The sequence below is a fragment of the Suricata suricatta genome, chromosome 1, assembly GCF_006229205.1.
Source record: "Suricata suricatta isolate VVHF042 chromosome 1, meerkat_22Aug2017_6uvM2_HiC, whole genome shotgun sequence".
NCBI lineage: Eukaryota > Metazoa > Chordata > Mammalia > Carnivora > Herpestidae > Suricata > Suricata suricatta.
Genome location: NC_043700.1, coordinates 13,432,674 through 13,455,949, shown reverse-complemented (window position 1 = coordinate 13,455,949; position 23,276 = coordinate 13,432,674). Strand labels below are relative to the sequence as shown.

At 44.7% G+C, this 23,276-nt stretch overlaps 1 protein-coding gene across 1 annotated transcript; it reads right to left on the bottom strand.

Annotated features, from left to right (window-relative positions):
- Positions 1-15,231: 15,231 nt before the first annotated feature.
- Positions 15,232-23,271, bottom strand: ING2 (inhibitor of growth family member 2). Its single transcript, XM_029934207.1, has 2 exons — positions 22,588-23,271; positions 15,232-17,731 (listed from the first exon to the last, which is right to left on the bottom strand). Exons 1-2 carry the CDS (start codon positions 22,757-22,759, stop codon positions 17,061-17,063), a joined length of 843 nt encoding a protein of 280 aa, XP_029790067.1. The 5' UTR covers positions 22,760-23,271; the 3' UTR covers positions 15,232-17,060.
- Positions 23,272-23,276: the final 5 nt, after the last annotated feature.

Genomic DNA, 23,276 nt, shown 5'->3' with positions numbered 1-23,276 from the left:
TTTGCCACTCGTACATAGCTATCCCCAAAGATCTGTATAGCGTGCTCAGATCACCCTAAGTGTCCCTGGCCCAGTCAAAACCCTTCTTTCCAGCCCAAATGTCCATCATCTGATGAGTGGATGAAGACGATGTGGTTTATATACACAATGGAATACTACTCAGCAATGGGAAAGAATGAAATCGTGCCGTTTGCAATGACGCAGATGGAACTGGAGGGTATTATGCTAAGTGAAATTAGTCAGTCAGAGAAGGACAGATACCATGTTTTCACTCATATGTGGATCCTGAGAGACTCAACAGAAGACCATGGTGGAAGAGAAGGGGGGGAAATAAGTACAAACAGAAAGGGGGGCAAGCCACAAGAGACTCTTAAATACGGAGAACAAACAGGGTGGATGGGGAAATGGGCAATGGGCATGCAGAGGGCTCTTGTTGGGATGAGCACTGGGTGTTGTCTATAAATAGTGAATCATGGGAATCTACTCCCAAAGCCAAGAGCACACTATATACACTGGATGTTAGCTAACTTGACAATACATTCTGTTTTTAAAAAATTAAGAAAAACAACAAAAAACAAGCAAACCATTCTCTCCATAGTTATCTCGGTTAGAATATTAAGCCTCCTAACCACATGGTATTAAATCAAATGACTTGGAGCGCCTGGGTGGCTCAGTCGGTTAAACGTCCAGCTTCGGCTCAGGTCATGATCTCACGGTTCGTGGGTTCGAGCCCCGCGTTGAGCTCTGTGCTGACAGCTCAGAGCCTGGAGCCTGCTTCAGATTCTGTGTCTCCCTCTCTCTCTGACCCTCCCCTGCTCACACTGTCTCTCTCTCAAAAATAAATTAAAATAAACATTAAAATATTAAAATAAATAAATAAATAAATGACTTTCAAACTTATTGAAACATTAGATCATGGAACAAGAATATTCAAATGAAAAGTAGGATCAACACTTTAAAAAGAAGGAAAATAAAATATAATGTATAATATAGTTGTAATAGATAATGTGTAGCATAACATAATACATAATATAATATATATTTGTTTGGGGCAGAGTGACAAGCACAGAGGCAGTCATCTCTGTTGGAGACTTGTTGAAGAGACTTCCTTCTCCCTGGCTCATAGCTTCTCCCCTTCTATTTTTTAAGTTTATTTATTTATTTTGAGGGCGGAGGGGCAGAGAAAGAGGGGGAGAGAGAGAATCCCAAGAAGGCTCCATGCTGTCAGCGCACAGCCTGAGTCAGAGCTTGAACTCACAATCCGTGACCTGAGCTGAAACCAAGAGTCGTACGCTTACCTGACCCAGGCACCCAGGCGCCCTGCTTTTCCCCTTCTTTTAGCACAGAATCCATTGGCTTTCTAGAACTTCAAGCTCAGAAGATTTTTTTCTTCCTTTTTATCGGCAAGGCATTGGCCGCAAAGCATCTATAGTCGAGGGGAAGTGGATGGAAACGATCCAGAGACAGTTTAGCTGACATGGAAGTTGGGAGAGAATTGGGCCAGACAAAGGAATTCCAAAAGGAATACCATCCAAAAGGAGCGAACTAGAGCAAGCAGACGGAGAAGGCGTGGGTGTCAGGCTAAGAGCTGGTGAGGAAGACCCAGGAGGTGATGGGTGAAGCCATAAGGATTGAGATCCCAGAAGACAAAGAGACATGGAAGGCCGGGGTGGAGCGTGGGGTGACACTTCTGGTTAAGGAGACAAAGAAGGACTTACACAAAGAAAAGAACCCTAGAAATAAAAGCAAACGGAGTTGGTTTCAGCGAAGGCAAACTCAGTTTTGAGAAATGACGATACTGTTGAGCACAACAAAAGTCAAAGAGAACGTGGACTATTTGAAAAGGAAGTAGGAAAGGTGCTCACCTATTTAGAACGCCTCACCGCCACGGCCACCAGCACCTGCCAGTCTTTGGAGTCCCAGCTCCGAGGGCAGAGTAATGACTTAAGGGAAGTCATGCACAATTTGTTGATGATGAGCCTGTGTTATACGCTTAACAGGATCTAATCTAGAAGCACCGGTCTCTACTGTCTCACCTCAAAGCAACCCATCAATTTCGAAGTACTTTCCTACAAACTAAGAAAGGGGGGGTGGGGAAATCAGTTTGGGGATCCAGCAAACAGGAAGCTAAATTCTCTTTATGGATCCTGTTGAACCCAGTCAGCAATGACTTGACCCATAATAAGAACTCATTTTGATCTTCCGCATAGAATTATAATCAGAAAGCAGAATGCCTGCCAGAAAGAATTTCTAAAGTTCCATTAGAACTGCAGTAGCGAATGCGCTTGATCTTTAGTGCTAACATCAATCAACTGATGTTAGCATCGAGGAGACTGAGGTCACTGAAATTCAGCAGGAAAGAACGCCAGAAAAAAATTAGCGATGTCTGGCATGGGTCCCTAACTGCAAGGCTCTTGCCAGATATCTCTACACTTCCCTCTCCCCAGATCATACAAGGCTGCGTGGCCAATCAGTATCTTCCAGGGATGTAACATTTTGGACATTTTTTTTCCTAACCTACCTGTGACTTTGCACCTTTGCTGTTTTGTCTTCAGCGAAAAGAAGGCTTGTACCCTGACAGGCACAGCACTGGGAAAGGTCCTCCCTGATGAAAGTAATACTGTCCTCATGGCTGGAGAGCAGAGGTGGGTTTTCTGTGTGTTGACGCAGGCAATGAAGGGTAGTAAGCTGACCCTTCATCTTCCCCAGTGCGTAAGCAGCAAGCCTACTTGTGTGGCTTGATCGTTACAGAATCTGACAAACGTGTTTCTGAGGCCATTGTAGCTTCAAGAAGAACCTCAGGGAGCCCCATCTTCCTTTATTCAGACCAGACTGCCCCACAGGCAATGGGTATTTCGCGATGGCTACTGTCCGTTTAATGCCTTTACCACCACAGGTGTATGTTACTCTTCCTGGAAGCATTAAGCATTCTTAAAATTAATTTCCCATTTCCTCTACTCAACATCCTATTTTACTTCTTGCTTTGGAACCCAAAAGCATTCTTGTGCCTTTCTCTCAAACATGTTTTCCCCCCAAACATGAACCAAATGCATCAGTGTTTAATTTTAGAGAAAAGACACGATAGCTCAGTGTTCCCTTAATGCCCTGGCAAGAAGGTCCCTGCCAGCACCGCGGATCACTCAGTAATATGCATGAACGCTGGGTCCACCCAGCATCTTCATTCCAAGAAAACAGGCCTAGGGGCTCCTGGGGGGCTCGGTTAAGCATCCGACTTCAGCTCAGGTCATGATCTCAGAGTTCACGAGTTCGAGTCCCACGTTGGGCTCTGTGCTGACAGCTCGGAGCCTGGAGCCTGTTTCAGATTCTGTCTTCCTCTCTCTCTGCCCCTCCCCATACTGTCTCTCTCTCCCTCTCAAAAATAAGCATCCAAAAAAAAAGAAAAAAGAAAATGGGCCTGCTGAGAAGGGATAATATGTTTAAAGACCAAAGATGCTGAGCTCTATTAATAAAAGCTTCATGACATTCATTCAAAAAAACAGTTATTGAGGACTGTGCTGGGCTCCGACTGTTCTAGGCATTGAAAATATAGACGTGAACAAAATGTAGGACCTGCTTCCAGAGAATTTACATTTTAGTGGGAGGAGGTGTCATTGGAATATTTTCTCTTTGTATTAGTGTTCTTTCTTTTATATTTGAATTGTCTTCATATATCATCCAAAATTTCCACAAGTTCAAGATCGATTTGAATTAATATCACATTAGCAGGACTAACAAAATTCTGGCAAGAAGGTTAAGGTCAGATAATCATTCTTGAGTTAGAATTTCATAGAGCATGGTCTTTCTTCTAATCCAGCTGGAGTTTGATTAAGAGCTTTGGTAGAGAAACATGGGCATTCTAGAACATAAAATAGGTATTTTGAGAGTGATAGAGGGAGCACGTGAAATGAAAATCTGAGAACAGACCATTGTAGGCTGAGGAGACAGTAAGTGCAAAGGCCCTGTGGCTGGAGTGATAGATATACATTCAGGGCACAGCAAGGAAGCCGATCTGATGTGGATGGAAAAGAGTGAGCAAAAAGAGGGTGCTAAGAGAAGTCAGCACTCAGAACCAGATATAATGTGGCCTTTTAGGCCATTGTAAAGGTTTTGGAAGTTACTTTAAGACAGGAGGATGTTTATCAGAGAAGAGACTGATCTGCTGAATCTCTTTAGCCACTTTGTGGAAAATACACAAACGGACAAAAGCAGAAGCCAGAAGATTGGTTGGGAAGCGGTTACCACAGTTCTGGCAGAAGTGATTGATGGTGGTCCCGATGAAGTAAAGATCAGCAGAGCAGCAAGCCGCTTAATATATTTTGAAGGTCAAAGTGACAGAATTTGCGGACGGATTTGTTGGGGAGTGTAAGAGAACACAGGGAATCAATGAGGACTCCAAGATTTTGCACCTGAGCAGCTGAACGATGGACTGCCTTTTGCTGCATCGAGAAAGACGAGGAAAGGGCAGGTTGGCAGCTTGGAGGAAATGAAAAACCCCAAGTCTGAGGCACGAGTTAGACAGACACAAGTCTTGCGAGGGGGATGGCACAGTGAGCCAAGAGGGGCGGGTTGCTGACGGACATTTGGGAACCTCCAGGGTATAAAAGGAGGTGAAAGCCCCCAGACAGGCGAAGAGTAGGGTATGGATGGAGATCACATCCTCCTGCGGCCGGAGCCCAGGACACTCAGCATCCCAGGACAGGAAGAAGGAGACTATTCAGCAAAAGAAAACGAGCACGAGTGAGCTGTGAGGCCGGAGGAGATCCCAGAGCCGGTGCACTTTGCACCCCTGGAGGCCAAGAGAGAAAAGACACAGCGTTTCCAGAAAGAGTGACCATGTGTGGCGGGAAAAGAGAAGGATGGAAAACTGACAACAAAATTGACAGTGTGAAGGAGGGTTTCATTGGGAAGCTGCAGACACAGCTGTTCTGAAAAGAAAGGAAGGGACACAAGAAAAGACAACCCTTTCGAGGGGTTCCTCCCCGAAGGTGAGAGGATGCAGGGCTGTTTCTTGTCACTGTTTTCCCTTCTGGTCCCTAAGACCGGAAATACAACAGCTTCAGCTGCCAGTGCGAAGTGCAGCGGGAGGAGAAGACAGGGATCGTCGGGTGGAGGGAGTCAGCGTGGGAAGGAAGGCCCTGTGCACCGGGGGAGCCCGTCGGGACCCACTCTCACCCCGCAGGAGACAGAAGGCGGTGCAAACAGCAGGGGGCGGTCTCTGATGAGCCTTCCTGGCTCTAGGAAGCGAATGCATCTGCTTGTGCGTGCACGAGGGGGTAGGTACTGCATGCTCATGCTCGCAGGCCAGGGTGCTCTGGGACAGAGAAGGGCGCTCAGAAGATGTCAGGGTGTCATGCAGGCCGCCCTGGGGCCCCTGGACTTGTGTGTGAGACGCCTGATCAGCGTGATGGGCCACGGGGTCTCCGGCAAAGAGGCAGACGCCCACTGGGGCTGAGCCAGGAGGAAGGCTGGGTGGGGATCGTTGGGAGTGCTGAAGGAGGGCTCCAGCCAGAGTAGAGAGAGGGGCTGAGTTAGAGCGACAGAGGGTGGTGGTCAGGGCATGGGGTGCTGACATCTTTTTTGGTAGTAGTCACAGGAAGATTCTGGTAATCACAAAGTCTAAAGCGAAGGCAGGATATCATTTGAAGTGAGAGGGTCAAGGCCGATAAGGGACAGATTATTTGTGTCAATCATTTTTAGTTGTGCTCATTTCTATTTAATGTTCATTTATTTGTGAGGGAGAGAGACCGAGTGCGTGAGCAGGGGAGGGGCAGAGAGAGAAGGAGACACAGAATCCGAAGCAGGCTCCAGGCTCTGAGCTGTCAGCACAGAGCCTGACATGGGGCTTGAACTCATGAACCATGAGATCATGACCTGAGCTGAAGTTGGATGCTTAACCAGCTGAGCCACCCAGGGGCCCCTAAAAAAAAGTTTTTTTTTAAACTGTGTAACCTCTAAACCTAGAGCTTGACCTCTAAGCTCATGTGAATGCAAAAAATATAAATTCCAGCATGTAATCTATACTGGCATTTTATTTGTTTTTGTAAGCTCTCTACATGGGGCTCGCACTCACAACTCCAGGATCAAGAGACACATGTTCTTCCGACTGAGCCAGCCGGGTGCCCCGCTACTGGCATTTAAAAATAAAATCATTATATCACTCAGATATCTTCAATGGAATATAAATACCACACATTTTTGCTGCACAGAGTTAACATTGTTTTCCCCCTGAAATTATATATCCATTCCACTTTCCATAGTATCCTAATGATGCGTTTCTTATTCTTTTTTTTTTTTAAGCTTACTTATTTTTAGAGAGTGTGTGTGAGCAAGAGAAGGGCAAATAGGGAGAGAGTGGGAATCCCAAGCTCCTCCACACTGTCCTCACAGAGCCCAAGTCGGGGCTTGATCTCACGAACTCATGAGATCACGACCTGAGCCAGAACCGGGAGTCAAACGCTTAACCAACTGAGCCACCCAGGTGCCCTGAGGCATTTTTATTCTTAATAATTGTTTGATTACCCTATTACACTTCATTGCAACAAATATACACCTCTTGCTTCTCAATTGTTAGTGTTGCAACAACTAGTTCACAGTTGATTAAAACCTTATGAAATTGATAATTTATTAAAAATAAGTAAAGCTGTATTAAACATGACGAAGAGGGAGTTTTATGGTGCTTTAAGAAAAGGAGGTTTCCCAATATTAAGATTTCAAATGTTCCCCATGTAGCCCCAGGAACTTTAAAATTTTGAGGTAACTAAATATCTGGGTGACTCTACCCTAGCGCGGTGTTGGAGACTCTCTCGTGACGCAGTGGGAGTAAAGGGCTGGTTCTTTCTCTTGTTCTGGAAATTGGAGGAGACGGTTCACAACAAGACTGCGGCAAGTGGGGACCTTTGCTCTTTTTTCTCACTTTTCTTTTCCCTTCCTTCCCTTTCTCCTTCCCTCCCTCCCCCTTCTTTCCTCCTTTCCTCACTTCCTTCATTCCTTGGCCCCTCCCTCCCTCGCTCCCTCCCTTCCTATTTTCTCCCTCTCTTCCTCCTCCTTTCCTCCTTCTCTTCCTTCCTATTTGTCCCCCCTCCCTCCCTCCTTCCTTCCCTCCCTCCCTTCTTTCTTCCTTTGTAAGATGAGTATGATTGTGAAAAGGGAGAAGGGATATTTTCCCTTTGCCCATCACCTTCACTTGGACTTGACACTTGATTCTCTTCTGAATAAACAAGCTATTCTCAAAAGAAGTTTACCAAACACATTTCTAGAGACTAACAGAGAGGCTGATGCTCTCAGTATATAGAGGCCAGCATATCAAATCCTGCTTTAGCTTAATCTCCTGGTTCCAGGAATAATTTACTTATCTTATTCTTCATGGCTCTTGATAGTCCTGAAGACCCCACCTAATAACAAGGAGAAACAAATAAAAAGATTTCCTACTCTCTCAACAGAACTGTGCTGGAAATGGTACATTTGGAACTTGGCCAGTCACCATCGGGAATTCCAAGTCTTGGCCCATTGGCTACCCCTTTTCTCCAGAGGCGCTGTGCCTTGTGCACAATTCAGGTTTCAGTTCTATCTACAGCAGTTATTTCTCTACCCTTACACAAACATTTTTGACCATGACAATGATGAAGCAATTCCGCCTTTTCAGTACATGCATTTTACAGAAGCAAATTATATGACTTTGAAACAAGAATAAATACCTCCAAGGACAACAGTTTGCTTGATCTTTATAGGTCCTAGAGCCAAAGGAGTGTCACGACCTTAAATCCTAATAACTGTCAGAGCCCACTGGGAACAGAAAATTGTTCCCCAGAGGTCAGTTCTCATATCACTGACTGAGATGGTAATCATAAAATATGGCTTGAATTCACCTCTTCATTACTGCTTGCTCTCTGTAGTCATGCTTTTCCCAGAAATAGGTGCAAGATTATTAACAGTGGTCTCTTCTAGAATTTCTCTGATCAAATAATGACGATCACAGCCCCCTTGTACCCAAGAAATGGAGGTCAATTTTAACAATCAAGAAACTGAGCACAATGCTTTCAAGGTAGAGCTAATAGGCTACATAACCCAATGGTATTTGACAGACAAGTCTTCCTTGAACAATAGCGTCATTTGTTGTAACAGATTCATTTAGGAAGGTTCAACACACTTCCTCCACCGGACTGAGTACTACTGCCGAGCAAACAGAAAGAAGGTACAGACCCTTGTCCCTGATGCCATTAAACAGCAGTATGAATGGTGTCAAGATGACTGAGGATGTAGGAAAGGGGAGCTGGGGGCGGGGGAGGGGATGGTAGCTCCCTATACAGTCTGATCAATCACCCCAAACGTTTGAATGTGATCCTCTTACGGTATAGTTTAGGGCAGTCTTCTCGGAAAGTTTAAAGGGCTGCCTACTTCCTCAGGATATGAATCGGTTTTACAGGGGGAAATGTAGCAAGATTTCTCAGAATCTCAACTGTGTACCTTTTGAATCTCCAACAGGCCAAATAGCCCAGCTTCGGGTGCGGGGGCAGAGTAGCATTCCAGGATTCATAGAACACTTTGGGAAATTCTGGTTTGGAGTTCAAGGTCACCCCGAGGCAGAGCATGTTGGCCGGTTACCATAGGCATGCTCTCTCAGTTCTATGGGGTACGCTTCTGCGAATTACATTTTCAGCCTCCCTCAATTATCTTTGAACTGCCATATTAATGTCAAAAGTCAGGATGAGACAGGTCAGTGGGAAAATATGGCAAACAAGTGACACTCTTTGTGTGTCTGGGAATTATTTACAAATGATCGTGCACAGTAACATTCTCTTTCATTGCATAATATTTGCATCTCTGCCCCTCAGAAGGATGGGTTCTACTGGAGCATAATGAGTGAAACAAAGATTCACGTTATCTGGTAAAAACAAAAAAACAAAACAAAACAGAAAAACCCTAGCAAAAAACAAAAACTCCAAGCAATTCATCCACCTTAACCCTGCGTGTAAAGTAGGATCCTTAGCCACTTACTGAGTTAATCATTTGTTTTTGAAGCAGACACTACAAACTCTCTACACATCAATGACAACGCTTCACCAAGATCCTAAACTCACTCTTGTTAGCCTGAAAGGGTCAAAGTCTTGTTTTCAGATTTTTCAAAGGACATGAAAGTAATATGGAAAGGTTTTTAATCTCTCAATCCTGAGATCATTAAGCATTTGATTTGCCCTGGAAAGAGAAATCTAATTTCAGGTGGATCTGAATAAAGTCTTACACAGAAAAAATAATTTACAACCTTCTGACCAGCCAAAAAAAATAATTTACATCCTCCTAACCAGCCATGGAAGGTTTATTTTTCACTGTACAGTTAGAAGAGTTCTGGATTGTCAGTTTTACTAAATTACACCTTAAATTTAGCCAGAATTATTCCAAAGTAACATTAAACTGGTATAGATGGAGGAGATTCTCAATGCAATACCCAAGCATTATAAATTCAAGGCCAAAGCTACTATAAATGTTTTGTAGCCACAACAAACTTTTCAGTCACTAATTTGCAATGGTTTATAATTGTTTTTCTTCACCTGAGAATTGTTTTCTTTTTCAAGTTGATGAGAAAGGTAAGTTTATAACCAAAAAGCCAAATGCACTCTAAAGATGATAGGGGAAAATTTCTGACATTTGAGGGATTTAGCATGCCTCGGGGGTGGGGTGGGGGCACAAAAATGCAATAAAAGTCTGTCTTGAAAGCATGGGATTGCTGTGTGCCACCATTTTACAACCTGGGTAAGTATACCAAGCAGGTTCTTAGTACCCAAACCCCTGCCTCCCACTGAGGGCACAGCCCATATTATTAGTCTAAAACCTGAATCTTTGGAGAGAAAACTTTGTTTCTATGTGGGAAGTTTCTAAGATTACCGTATTATATAAATTAAGGACTCTGGTCAGAGCAATTCGATTTCGCTGTTCAAGGCAAGTATATAAAACAACACTGTTATCTTAACACAGTCAAAAACAAGGGGGAAAAATCCACATACCTAGGGATGCCTGGGTGGCTCAGTCGGTTAAGCGTCCGGCTTCGACTCAGGTCACGATCTTGAGGTTCATGAGTTCGAGCCCTGCATCAGGCTCCATGCTGACAGCTCAGAGCCTGGAACTTGCTTCCGGTTCTGTGTCTCCCTCGCTCTCCCTCTGCCCCTCCCCACTTGTGCTCTGTCTTTCTTGCTCAAAAAATAAATAAAATATTTAAAATTTTTTTTCAGAATTCACATGCCTAAAAAACCAAAACCATACATGAAAGTTCCAACACCAGATCCTCTCTTAGAACGTATTTATTAAGCCAGACACAAATTTCACCAAATGCTTTTCCGGCACTGGGCAGGCAGTTTTAGAAGCAAAAGAACCCAATGCGTTAAAAGCAGCCAAGTTTATTTTAAACACTCATCAGAGGCAAGTCGAGAGGTAACAGCCTCCACACGGGGCCAGCATGGAAGTCCCCGGATACACACAGGCGCTGAGTCACAGCATGAAGACATCGGATCTTTGTTTATGTCACGTCGTTTGCCAAAAAGGATTGAAGGATGTATTTAAGAAGGCAGGACAATTTTTAATTAATATAATCATAACGTAAAAGATGACGACTGTCCATGAGGGCGCACAAGGTACCCGCCACCCCAAAACACATTGCGACACCAGAATCCAATCCTGCAGTGTTAGGACATTTTGCTGTTACCTAATTCATAAGGAAATTGGATTTTTCTTTAACAACCAAGATCCCCAAATCAAGAATTCACTAGCAGGTGGGCGACTGAGGAAGTTATCTGGAAAACTCTAAGGGTTTTCTTAAAGACTGGAATACCAGACCCAAAACTATAGATGAGGCTGCGTAGGGTGTCTCTCTCTGCTCCCAGTTTAGTATTAGAGGCGCTGTAGATTTTTTATCCTGAGAGAAAAACACCAAGACCAGAAACTCAGTGCAGTCAGGATAATGTCAGTTCCCTAATAGCAGGTAGCGCGGGCCAAAACCTTAGAGGTTTTCCAGAAACCTTTGCCAGGGGCCCAGCCCACCTGCAAGGAATAGACATGTTAGTATTGCTGACAAACCGTGGCCGTTAACCTTTGCTGCTGCGTAAAGCGTTTCCCAGAGTAGGATGGCGAAGTAGTGCTCAACATTCTCTTTAGGTCCCTTTGGTGACATCATGCAGAACAGCCTTGATTTGGTGTTTGTCTTCTTTACCCTTACCTAATCTTACTTACTAATCACACTTCGGAAAAGGGAGAGCAGGCTTGGGGCTCTGTTGTCACAGCAATACCACCTAGCTGGAATTTAGTAACACTGCTTTGTTTTCATTATATTTTAAGGCAATCCAGTCAACGCGATCCTGATTTTCCATGTACCAAAGTGAGAGGCTTCCCTTGACAAATAAGCTAACACCCAAAACGGGGTCATTTTAAAGAGAAGTTTTGAGTAAGTCAATGAAAATTAAAATTAAAATGGGATGTGAACGTGGCAAAATCCATCAAGATCAGGTCATCATCTGAAGTTTAGAAAAGCCTGCTGTAAAGTCTAGTTCCTGCACGCATGAACTAAACACTTTCTTTTATAAACTCCACAGTAAGTTTGTGACCAGAACTCTTTCCTACCAATGCTAAGGTATGCGATTAATAAGAACCACGTTTTTATCTTAACCTTACCTTAAATCGCTCAGTTCACAGCTGAACGGACTGCAGACCCCAGAAGAGCCCATGTCTCTGGAATCCTCGGACGGGGTGCTGCCCTTGCGTGTAGGATATGACCGGGAGCTTCCATCTCTACTCGATGTATATATAGAGTTTAGGCAACAAAGTGAGGGGATTCCAAGGTAACTCACACTTTACTTAAAATAGACTTTCAGGGGCGCCTGGGTGGCTCCGTGGGCTGAACATCTGACTCCTGGTTTCAGCTCAGGTCTTGACCCCGAGGTGGTGGGATGGAGCCCTGCATTGGGCATCGGGTGGGTTTTAAAAGATTCTTTCTCCCTCTTCCCCTCTCCCCTGCTCGCACACTCTTTCTCTCTCTCTAAAAAATAAATAAAAGTATACATCAAACCATAAGCACTTGCTTCAGGAAGGGCTGAAGAGCGGTCTGGTGCGTGTCTACCCTCACTGCTCCTGGAAGACAGACTCCTCTCCAGGGCAGGTGGGGGGACGGAGCACAGAGACATCTGAGGAAGCCACCTCCTGGGCCTCTAGAAAGGACAGGAGAGCGGCCATTTTTCCAACTCGCTGTAGGGATATTTTGAAAGTTTGCTATTTTGTCCGTGTCTTTTGTCACGTTGCATCCAGGCAAGCAGGTCACCTGAAGCTGTGACCCGAGGCCCCAGCTGACCCGCAGTTCGGACTGGCCTTCGAGGTCCACCCTCCCACTGTCCGCAGAGATAGTCCACACACCCCTCCACCGTCTGCTGCAGATTCCCGCGTTCCTTCCCCGCCTCAGCCCTTCACGGGGAAAGTGCAAGTTTTAGAAGAGACCAATCTCATTTTCTCAACACCAAACCTAGTGAGCTATCTGTAGTCACACCTGTTCCCTTCCGAACCCGAGTGCCACCAGGCTACACCGATTTTTGTCGTCTCCATTGCTGTTGTCTCCGGGACCTAAAAGGGCCTTGTATGTAACAGACAAGCCATACAGATTTTAACAAAGGGGTTAAAAACCATCTCCCTTATTGACACATTAACTGGAGACGTCCCTGTGCCTGTTTCAGACGAACCTGTCAGGAGTCCTTGCTCTCGCTCACTCCTGGCCGACCCGTTCAGATGTCCCTGTTGAATAACCCACTTCTGACAGCACGCGTGGGCCTCCTTCTAATGGACTATTCCAATCTGCATACGGTCACACTATAGTGTCTCCTTCAGAGTGAAAGTCCTCCCTTAGCTCACCCACAATCATGCTTCCCTCTACATCAGAACACGAGGGGCGGCTGGCTGGCTCAGTTGGTTAAGCCTCCCACTCTTGATTTCCGGCTCAGGTCATGATCGGGCCCTGAATGAGATCGAACCTTGCCGGGGGCTCCGCACTGACAGTGCGGAGCCTGCTTGGGACTCTCTCGCTCCCTCTCTGCCCCTCCCAGGCTCGCACGGTCTCTCTCAAAATACATAAACATTCAAAATAAATGCGATTAAATAAAACAACTTGAGTTGTCCTCAGTTGCTGATTCCACTTCCGGCCCCTTCTGCTCAGAGCCTACTCCACGTGGTTCCTCATCCCCAAATTCGCAGCCTATTCATGCTGCCATTCCCCCAGCCTGGTGGTGAGCTGCGTGTCCTCCGTATTTGAACGGCGCCTCCGTGAGGGACCATTGTCTTCTTCACACACTTCACTTTTGTTCTGATGTGCCGCAGTTTTTCTCGTGGATCTCATGGAGAGAGCTGGAAGTCTCCTTCAGTGGCTCCCCCTTTCAAAGACTAGAGGGCCAAAGGGCCCACCCCTCCCTCTTCTGGATCTATAGGTGCTACTCAAAATGTGGGACCGCCCCCAGCCCCGACAGTAGCATCAGCCTCGCTGAGGTGCTTGTTAAAATGTAGCATCTCAGGCCCCCATACCAGACCTACTGAATCCAAATCTGCATTCTGACAAGAACAGGTGACTCTTATGCACATTAAACTTTGAGAGGCACTCGGGATGCCTGGGTGGCTCAGTTTGGTTAAGCATCCGAACACTCGATTTCAGGTCAGGTCATGATCTTAAGGTCACGATATGGAGCCCCATGTTGGGCTTCACGCTGAGGGTGGAGCTTGCTTGGGATTCTCTCTCTCTCCCTCTCAAAATAAATAAAACATTGAAACATCTCTGAGACGATCATGTGTTTATAAGTGATTTTAGTCACATGACTTAAACTTTACTCACAGGCTAATTTCCAAGTGTTTAGCTCTCCACCCCTCCCTCAACTCCACACGGATCCCACGAGAAATGTACCAGGAATCTCAAACCCAAATGCAAACAGAAATCCTGATCTCCCCTCACCACCCCCACAAGCCAAAAACCTGAGTCACCCTTGTCATCTCTTTGCTTTCCAATCACTGGGCCAATATCCTTCCGTTGGGAGGATCCTGAACACCAAAGACAAGTCCTACCACCCTTGCCTAAGCCATCAGTATTTCTTGTGCAAAGGCTTCGGAGTCCTCTGATGCTCCCTATTTTCACTAGGGCTCACAAGGATGTATTTTGAGTGCAGCATGATCAGTGATCTGCAAAGAACTCTTCAAGATAAACCTTTCTCCAATTTTCTACCATGGCTTTCAAGAGTCAGCGGTTTCTAGTCCTTTCCACACTGGGTCAAGGGCTCTTGTCAAACTGATGAGCTTGTTTTTATCCCTCTCTCCCTTAAATATTTGCCTGCCTCACCTCTTTATTTCCTTCTGGTCTCAGCTCCAAGATCACTTCCTTTGAGACCTTTAATCACCATAATTAAGACTCATCTCCCTTTTCATACATTTTCTGTTACTCTGCTTTACTTCCCTCTAATAGTTCTTGAACATTACATGTATCTGACTCTCCACCGGCAGGTTTAGTGTGTGAACAAGGAATTCTTTTTAAACCACCACTGCTTAGAATAGCAGACAAGAAGCACTCGAGTGCGGCATCTTCAAAGGTTGGTGGACCGTTGGGCGCAAGGGACAACCTGTGTGCACGTATCAGAACTTAGATGTGCTTCAGGGTCCCAGAGATCTGGATGTACAGAAGACACCCAGTTTCAAATAGGTCCAAATTTTCATAATATGGCAGCAATTCTAAAACGTTTCTGTGTATTAGAATCACCTTGAAATAAAAAAAAAAAACCAACCTAATGTTTCAGCCACATTCCAAATGAGTGAGATCACAGTTGTTGGGGGTGGGACAGAGAGATCCGTATTTCTTGAAGCTCTTGAAGTAATTCCAATGAGACACGTTTAGGAGCCCCTGGTTTATAGCATGAGTTAATAAGCATGACATGAGATAGTATATGAAATCTAGAATACTTAAAAAAGAAATCCCAGACAAAATATTATGCACACTTGAGTTCTATTTCCTGTGTGGTACAGAAAACAAAATATTCATAAAAATAAGACTGTTTCCAACACTGGGTCTTCAAGTAAGCACATTTTATAGGATTTTCTATGTCTGTTTTCCTATCAAGCCTAAGCCAAATTTGGGGCTTCTATTATGAAGTTTATTTTGTTTTCCCCATAAGTTAAGGGAAATTTAACATATGAAAAAGCGTTGACTTCCATACAGTCACATCTAACAGCTTCTGGAAACTTTGCACAGATCGGTATTTTTAATGGTGTCAGGTACAGCTCTATCCTGGTAATAAGGATGTCATCACTAAGACAAAATGCTGTATTTTCAAGAGAGAAAAGAATTTCTTTACAACTCAACTGGGTTACAATAAAATATTCTTCATCATGCTGTCTAATATTTCTCGCTCAAGAAGTAATATAACTAACTAGTTCCAGTCATCAAGCAAAATATCCTTAGGACAGAAGTTAATCAAATATTGTGCATTTACCTGTCTCAAAGATCACCTTTAAACTGTCTTCATATCTCAGGATGAAGGATGAAATTAACAAAAGAGAAAAAACAAGTCATTTGATTATTAAAATCCTTACTAGAGTGCAAAAACTATAGGTTTCAAAAGAACCTTGGAGACAGATATTGAAGCCAACCTCGTATTACAGATGAGTCACTGGACACCCAGGTGAAGGGAAATAACATGCCTAAAAGTCACACAGGAGAATCAGAAGAGGAAAAAACAAAATTTTTTTTTTCCAAACAAGCAGACAGAATTTTTCACGCTAATCAAAAAGAATCAAGATCATCAGATTAGGGAGAAATGAGGAATAAAAAGTTACGTTACACATCGATTTAAAGGACTGGTCAGTCTTCTGCCTCCTCCCCCAAACCAAACAATTCTCCAAATACATGTTCATATATCCATCAATATGCTTACCCTTAAAGTATCAGGATCTTGGAAAATTCAATCTACAAATACATTATCAATTGCATTGTTATAGGGAAATTAGTTCATTAAACATGAAAACATCAAACAGCACCAATACCAGAAAGTTAAAGTGAATACACTATTACTTAAAACAATATATAATCACTGATTGGGACAGAAATCAACTATAGCCACTAGCAAAACTATTGAAACTCCTGTTTGACATAAAGGCAATATTTAAGGACTAGTCTATGCCCCTGTCCCCACTGATAGGCCTGTGGCTAGGCGACTCGGCAGTGGGTCACGTGGAAAATGTTTCTTTAAAGAGAAGATGCTTTTTTTACACTGCTCAACCTTGAACCATGATACTACAGAACCCCAAATTTTCCAATATAAGCCAATGGCACCATTTTGGGTATCCTAACTACGCTTGCCTGTTCCAATTAAAACAAAACCAAACACAACTCCCTTATTAAGCACTAGATTAAATGTAGCTATGATGCAGCAGGAAAGTATTTACAAATGGGCTCCTGACAGTGTATCAAAATGCTACTAAGGAAAATACAGCAGCAAATACTCTAATAAGAGCACATTATTCCACATGGAATCCCAAATTATTCTTATCTCTAGCTCCTTAAATTCGTGGAGGACTAGAGATGAACAAGTGTGTGTATAAATGGGGCCAGGGAGAGAGAAGCTCTAAACGTAGTGTTTGTATCTTCAATTACCCAAGATGATTTGAATGCTGACAGACAACTCCAACTTTATCTAAGTTTTTTAAAGCACAGAGAACTGAAATGCTAGCAAAACTTTGGTGTTTACCCCCCAAAACAGCATTGTAGTTTGCAATGAACATGAAATAGGCATGGTCTGTGAAGATCTAATGCTCACACCACCCTCGCCCTAGGCCCTGCTCCTTTCATCAGGTGATCTCAAGATACCTGGTTTAAAATATTTGGTAATTCAGTGCAGAAAATTAAGGTCACAGACAAAGTACAACAACGTTTAATACACCGTTAATACTAATGATTAAAAATTATTGCATAGTCTTATGCATTTACCCTAAAACAATTTCTGAAAGCAAATTCTGAAAGAATTATATAAAAGACAAATAACCTTTTAAAATGTGGATGGCATTTACTACCTCGATCTTCTATCCTTTTTTGCCTTTTCAGTACTTTTGTCCATTGTTTTCTCATTATCTCCCCTGCACTTCGGGCAATACCATTTCCCCTTTGGTTTATAGGTAAGTGAAACACATGAGAAGTGAAACCATTCAATTGGACACTGTTCATTGTCACATCCAATCATTTCCCCGTAAGACACTTGGTTACATAAACAGTATGTAGGTTCGTTGGGATCAATTGCAAACTCAACAGGTGAAGCTTCCCTTTCCTGCTTGGCCTTGGAGCGCTTCTTTTTCTTGGCCGACTTGGATTTCTTTTCCTTGGGTGGCTGATCATCACAGTCTTCAATCCCATTTGTCATGTGGCATAAATCTCGGCTCTCACTGGTTCGCTGTCTGCGGGGTCTTCTTGAAGATCTTTCCGGTTGGCTGGAATCCATTTTTGCCTTATCCGAGGCCCGTTCGCCTTCGGCAGGATCTTGAAAACACTGTGAATGCAACTCCATTTGCCTTGCCCGATTTTCCACCAGTTCGAGCATCTGTGTGACAATCTGAATTTTTTCATCTCCCAATTCTTGACTATTGATTAGTGCTCTCTGGAGATGCTGCTGTAGGCGTTTTTTCTGGTTTGAATCATCTTCCTTCTTATATTTTTCATAGACATCATCAATTTCCTTTAATGTTTCTAAAAACAAAGAGAAAAATCAGAACATCTTTGTGCATTAGCACATATAATATTTTTCCAGTTAGTTATCTTTCACAGAATTGGTAAAGAAATCATAAAACCACTCTCCTCTATGGTACGTATACGTTTAAAAAAATTTCTCATAGAAAGAACATATGTTATCCAATATGAAAGTATATTTAGAAATAAACTAATAAGGGGTGCCTCAGTCAGTTAAGCACTCAACTTCAGCCCAGGTTGTGACCTTATAGGTTCGAGCCCCGCGTCGGACTCTGTGCCAACAGCTCAGAGCCTGGAACCTGTTTCAGATTGTGTGTCTCCCTCTCTCTCTGCCCCTCTCTGGCTCATACTGTCTTTCTCTCTCTCAAAAATAAAAAATAAAAAATTTTTAAAAAATTTTTAAATAAATAACCTACTAAGAATATAAAGCCGCCTTCTCTCCTTCCTTCATTCCTCCCTTTCTCCCTCCCTCTCTTTTACAAAGCTTTCCAATACTCAATAATTTATCTTAACAAGGATAAGAGGGGTGCCTGGCCAGGCTCATTTGGTAAAGCATGCGACTCTTGATCCCGTGGTCATAAGTTCAGGCCCCACACTGGGCACTGAGCTTACTTAAAAAAAAAAAGGATAAGAGATATATGCACTGATTAATACATGGGCCAGAACACTGTATGCCACTTTACAGTCTACCTAGTGAAGTCACTGTGCTTCATGGGAACCTCAAAACAACACTAATGAAATTTACATGCCAGACTTCAACTGTAAAACTTAGGTTCTAAAACTGGCTATGGACAGTACTGCGTTTACAGGATTTACAGTTCAATCAATGACTTGCTCCAGGACTCCTGAGAGACTTTACACCTTAATTTGCATATCATACCCCGGGACATTTAAACAAAGCAGACACGAATAACTCTTCCCACCATATTCATTTTAATGGCTCTTTTATTTTATTTTACTATATGGCAGACTCAGAAAATCAAGCTCTTTACACAGTGGGGTTAGGTTCCCGTTCTGGCATCAACTGACGAAGCTACTAATACAATTACAGTGAAGTCAGCACCGGATCACTCTGCTTTAGTAGATAACTCAGCAGTTGGTTCTAAGCTTTTTGAACTGCTGATTTCGATACTGTATAGCATGTGGGACACATTTAAATCAATTAAAAATATGTGAATCACTACAAGGCACACAAACATCTGAAAACAGAGTCCCAGATGTCACCAAAAATTTACGTAAGACTAAATTTCTATTCTATTCTATTTTTCTATTTCTTGTCCCTCTGAGATACAATGCTCTCTGAGTTCTGTCTTACTACAGGAAGAGACAAAAATTAAGTGTAATTGACCACACCACATGGCATATCACTGTTTCATATCCTAATATATTACCAACACATGGCACACCATCATTTCACTTTCCAATATTTATTACTTGAAGAAGAAGAAAAACGTGAGTTGAGTAAAATGCGTACACTAGGGCTGTGTCCAAGTTAACACAAAGCAGGTATTAAACACAACTCTTATGAATTAACTCCTCCCTAGATAGTATAAATACTCACATGTGCTGGAGAACTGCTTAACCCGAATGCACGACAAAATGCCACTGTACATCGGACGGTACTCATACCGGCACAGCAGATTTTAATTTTTTTTTTTTTTTGAGAGAGCGCGGGAGGAGCAGAGAGAGGGGGAGACACAGAATCCGAAGCAGGCTTCAGGCTCTGAGCTGTCAGCACAGAGCCCGATGTGGGCCGAACTCACAAGCTGCAAGATCACGACCTGAGCTGAAGTCGGCCGCTTAATTGACTGAGCCACCCAGGGGCCCCTGCCCAGCATATTTTAAAACAAAGTTCATATCTAGCTCATTTGCCCAGCTAGGTGGCTTTCATAAGAATGTGATTTTTCTCTAAAAAAAAAAATAAGGAAATTATGTATTTTCCCCTTGGACAAAATTTGAGGATTAAAAAAATAAAGGTAAACTTTAGTTTAAATATTCTATACCTAATTATCAGGATTTGAAGCTAATTATATCATATCACACAGGCACATGGATACAATACTATACATGAGAAAAATCCACATTTCTCAGACATCTTAATTATGTAGTGAAAGAAGGAAACTAACATTTACTAAGGCCCTTTAATGTGACAAAGATTTTCTCATTTAATCCCCATAGCAACTCCATGGGGATGCGATCACTTCTGTACGTGAAGAAAATCAAGTTCAAGAGGTAACAACCTCAGACTTTGAACTCTGCCACATATGTATGTCTGGCTCTGCCACTTAAGCATTTTCTACCAAGCTGCATGGACAGCACTTGAAAGTAAGTATTAATTTTTAGTTCAATGATTATTTACCCAAGAAATTATGAACAAGAATATTACGAACAAAAATTGAGGTTCTCTAATAATCATGTCCTATAATACACACTTCAATTGTGAGGTTGTTTTCTTAATTTCTCTATTTTTAAAGTCTTTAAGGTTACTCTTAAGATTCTTCAGTAATTTCTGAAAGTGTCTCAAATAAGTAGGAGAAATTTTTTTTACTTCCTGTATAATTCACAGCACTAAATATTGCAGTAAGTTTCAAGTCCAAAAACAGAAAATGCTTAAGAACTAGCAAAGAAATTAAAAAAGCATATGAAATCTGAAGAACAGAGAGGTATATAACGCTAAAAAACATAAAACTGTGGAAACGGAGTTTAGTAAGCATGGGCACAGACTAAAAACTGGATCCTCATTTCATATGAATATTGAAGCTAACCACGATCTTAACAGAGCTGAAAAATGTTTATAATCTCTCAATCTTTTAAAGCCTAATACTGTTTCTAGAGCTACTTAGGACAATTCTAGACGGTCAGGATGGCAGATTTCCCTGTAACCAATTTTCCCTCCCAAATTAAAGTGAAAACAGCTTAACTCTTGTGAAGGCAAATATGTCTTCGAAGAAATGTAAACACATGCAAGCTTTACAAACTTCAGTTACTATCTGAAAAACTAAAAATGTTCAATATACAATTCTTAGGCACATAAGTATCATTCTTAGGCTACAATTCATGTATGTGCTCTGTGTCTGTAGAAAATATCTTTAGAGAGTTTTATAAAAGTCTGTAAAAAAACGTTAATAGTTTAAAAACAAGGAAGCGTCCATGAAGGAGCCAGGCTACTTCCCCACCTAATTAAGTGAACAAGTTACTTAAACTCCTTGTAAATTTTAACTTACTTGTAAAATAAATTTTTACTTCAGAGAATTAGTATGAATAATGTTCTGTACCGGACACATCGATGACACAGAATAAGAAATCACTATTTAATTCTCTTGCTCCCTACACAAATCAGTCCTATCATCTGCCCTATGGTATGGGTTCAGAAGGCAGGAAATAAATGATCGATTCGGAAACACAGAGACAGTTAAATATTCTAATATGCTACAGGTCAGAAAATGTCATCCCAGAAGTGGGTTCCTTTGAGACTAAATCATAGTGGCGGGTCCAGAAAAACAGAGGTTGGGGTCCAAAAAGTTATCTTTTTAAAGTCCGTACGGCTGTTTCCACATTACGTCCAAGGTCTGTTCCTGGATCTGGGTTATCAAACGCAGAAAGGCTCCCCATTTCAACTTCTCCCCTCCTAGCAGCAGACCAAAGTCCACCAACAGTGGATGACAAATGATACTCTGTGGGAAAGGTTGATTCCGTGTCTTGGTTCTCTGGCCACAAAGGGTGGTTTTTGCCTCATCACTCAAACTTGGCGAAGGAGGGACCCACGGGTTAAGGGACGCCAGACGGTTGCCTTGTCAACCACCCACTTCCATCTGGGGCCCGGAAGTGACGCAAGGCCCGGAACCTACGCCGTGCTAGGGCCAGCGACGGTCCTAGTTAGCCGAGGGTTTCCTCGTCCTGACTTGGGTGGCTGAGAAAGAGTCGAAAAACCACACAAACGTGTCCCAAACCCCAACATCGACTGTGCTAGGGACGAATTAACGTCCCGCCAGGTTCCGACTCCTCCCAACCAGCCAGCCCCGCCCAAATCTTCCGGGCACCAGCCATTTTCGAGGCGGGCGGGAGCGCGCCCGTCCGCGCCCCTCCCACGTCCTACGTCAGCGCTCAGGCTCCGCCCCCAGGGACGGAGGCCCTCCCCGCCACACACACACCCCTCTTCCTTTCCCCGCGGGGACCCCTCCCCTTTTAACCATTTGGCTGAAGGGGCAGAGAAAAGGCTGCGGCCCGGAACTTTCCCTGGGGCGGGAGAAGGGAATGGACACAGTTTCCGAACCGGGAGTCGGAGAGCGGAGGGAGGGACCTCCCCGAGTCCGCCTTCGCGGCCCTCTCCCGCCCCCTCCCCCCCCCCCGCACGTTCCAATGCATCTGCTCTCGGGGTGGGGGTCGGAGAGTGGGGGGAGCCAGTCCCGGGAGACCAGCGGGAGCCGGGCTGCGGCCGGCCGCTCACTCTCTACAACCCCCCGCCCGGCTGCACGCTCCCTCGCCGGGGCAGGAGGGTCTGCGGCACCGGACAGGCAGGCGCCGGAACAAATGCTGCTTAAAATGGCTGATTCCTTTCCACACCAGCTGCAGCCGCTGGGTCTGCAGCGGGGGCTGACGAGCGGCCCCCACCCCCACCCGCGATACCCCACCGAGGTCCTCGCCGACCGCAGCGGGGGAAGGGAGGGCCGCGAACACGGTCTCCAGTCCCTCTCGCCCGTCCCGCACACCAGACCCTCTCTGTGCACTCGGGTCGACTGTCACAGGAGAAATGGAAAGTGGCACTTCCCCGGGCCGGCTCCGAGCGACACTGCCCCGGAGGCCAGCGAATCCGACTGAGGGGGAGGACCCGCACTGGCAGCCCCACGGCCCCCTACCTTGATATTTGTTGTCCAGCTCTCGAAGCACAGACACGTTCCTCTGCATGTCGTGGGGCAGCGACTCCACACACTCGAGGTAGTCCTGCACGTAGCAGGTGAGGAGCCGGCTCCGCTCGCCGGTCAGGAGCGCGGCCGACGAGTATAGTTGCTGCTGCTGCTGCCCTAACATCCTGCCGCCGCTGCTGCTGCCCCTCGCCGCCGCCGCCGCCGCCGCCTCCGCATCCAGCAGCCACACATGCAACAGCCACGGCCGCCGCGGCTCCTCTGCTCCGCGGCCCGGCGCCGCGGGGACACCGGCAGCCGCTCCGGAGGGCACAGCCGAGTCCCCCGATCTCCACTCCCCCCAAAAGAAGCCCTCACTCCCCGCCCCCGCGGTAACAAGCCCAGGGGCGGGGCGAGATCAGGGCTCCCTCCTTTTTCTCCTCCCTCCTCAAGACTAAAGCAGCCGGGATCCCCCCGGCCGAGCTGGCGCCGGGGTCCCGGGCGTTGACACTTCCAGTCCCCCTGGGAGTCCCCAGATGCTACCAATGCCGTCTCGTAGCACGGATCCCCATGACAAGCCCCTCGCTGCCCCCTCTTCTCCCAATCACCCTCAGTGCCTGTAGGAGAGCCTCTCACTGGCTGCCCCCGCCCCTCCGCCTGTGGCCGCCTCTGCGCCTGCGCAGGACTTACTCCTAATAAGGCCG

What these genes read in the sequence shown, in the direction of transcription:
- ING2 (XM_029934207.1), bottom strand. Translation starts at nt 22,759, where the DNA reads ATGTTAGGGCAGCAGCAGCAGCAACTATACTCGTCGGCCGCGCTCCTG. An exon ending in GCTGGACAACAAATATCAAG is followed by an intron (nt 17,732 to 22,587) that starts GTAGGGGGCCGT and finishes CTTTGTTTTTAG; the next exon opens with AAACATTAAAGGAAATTGAT.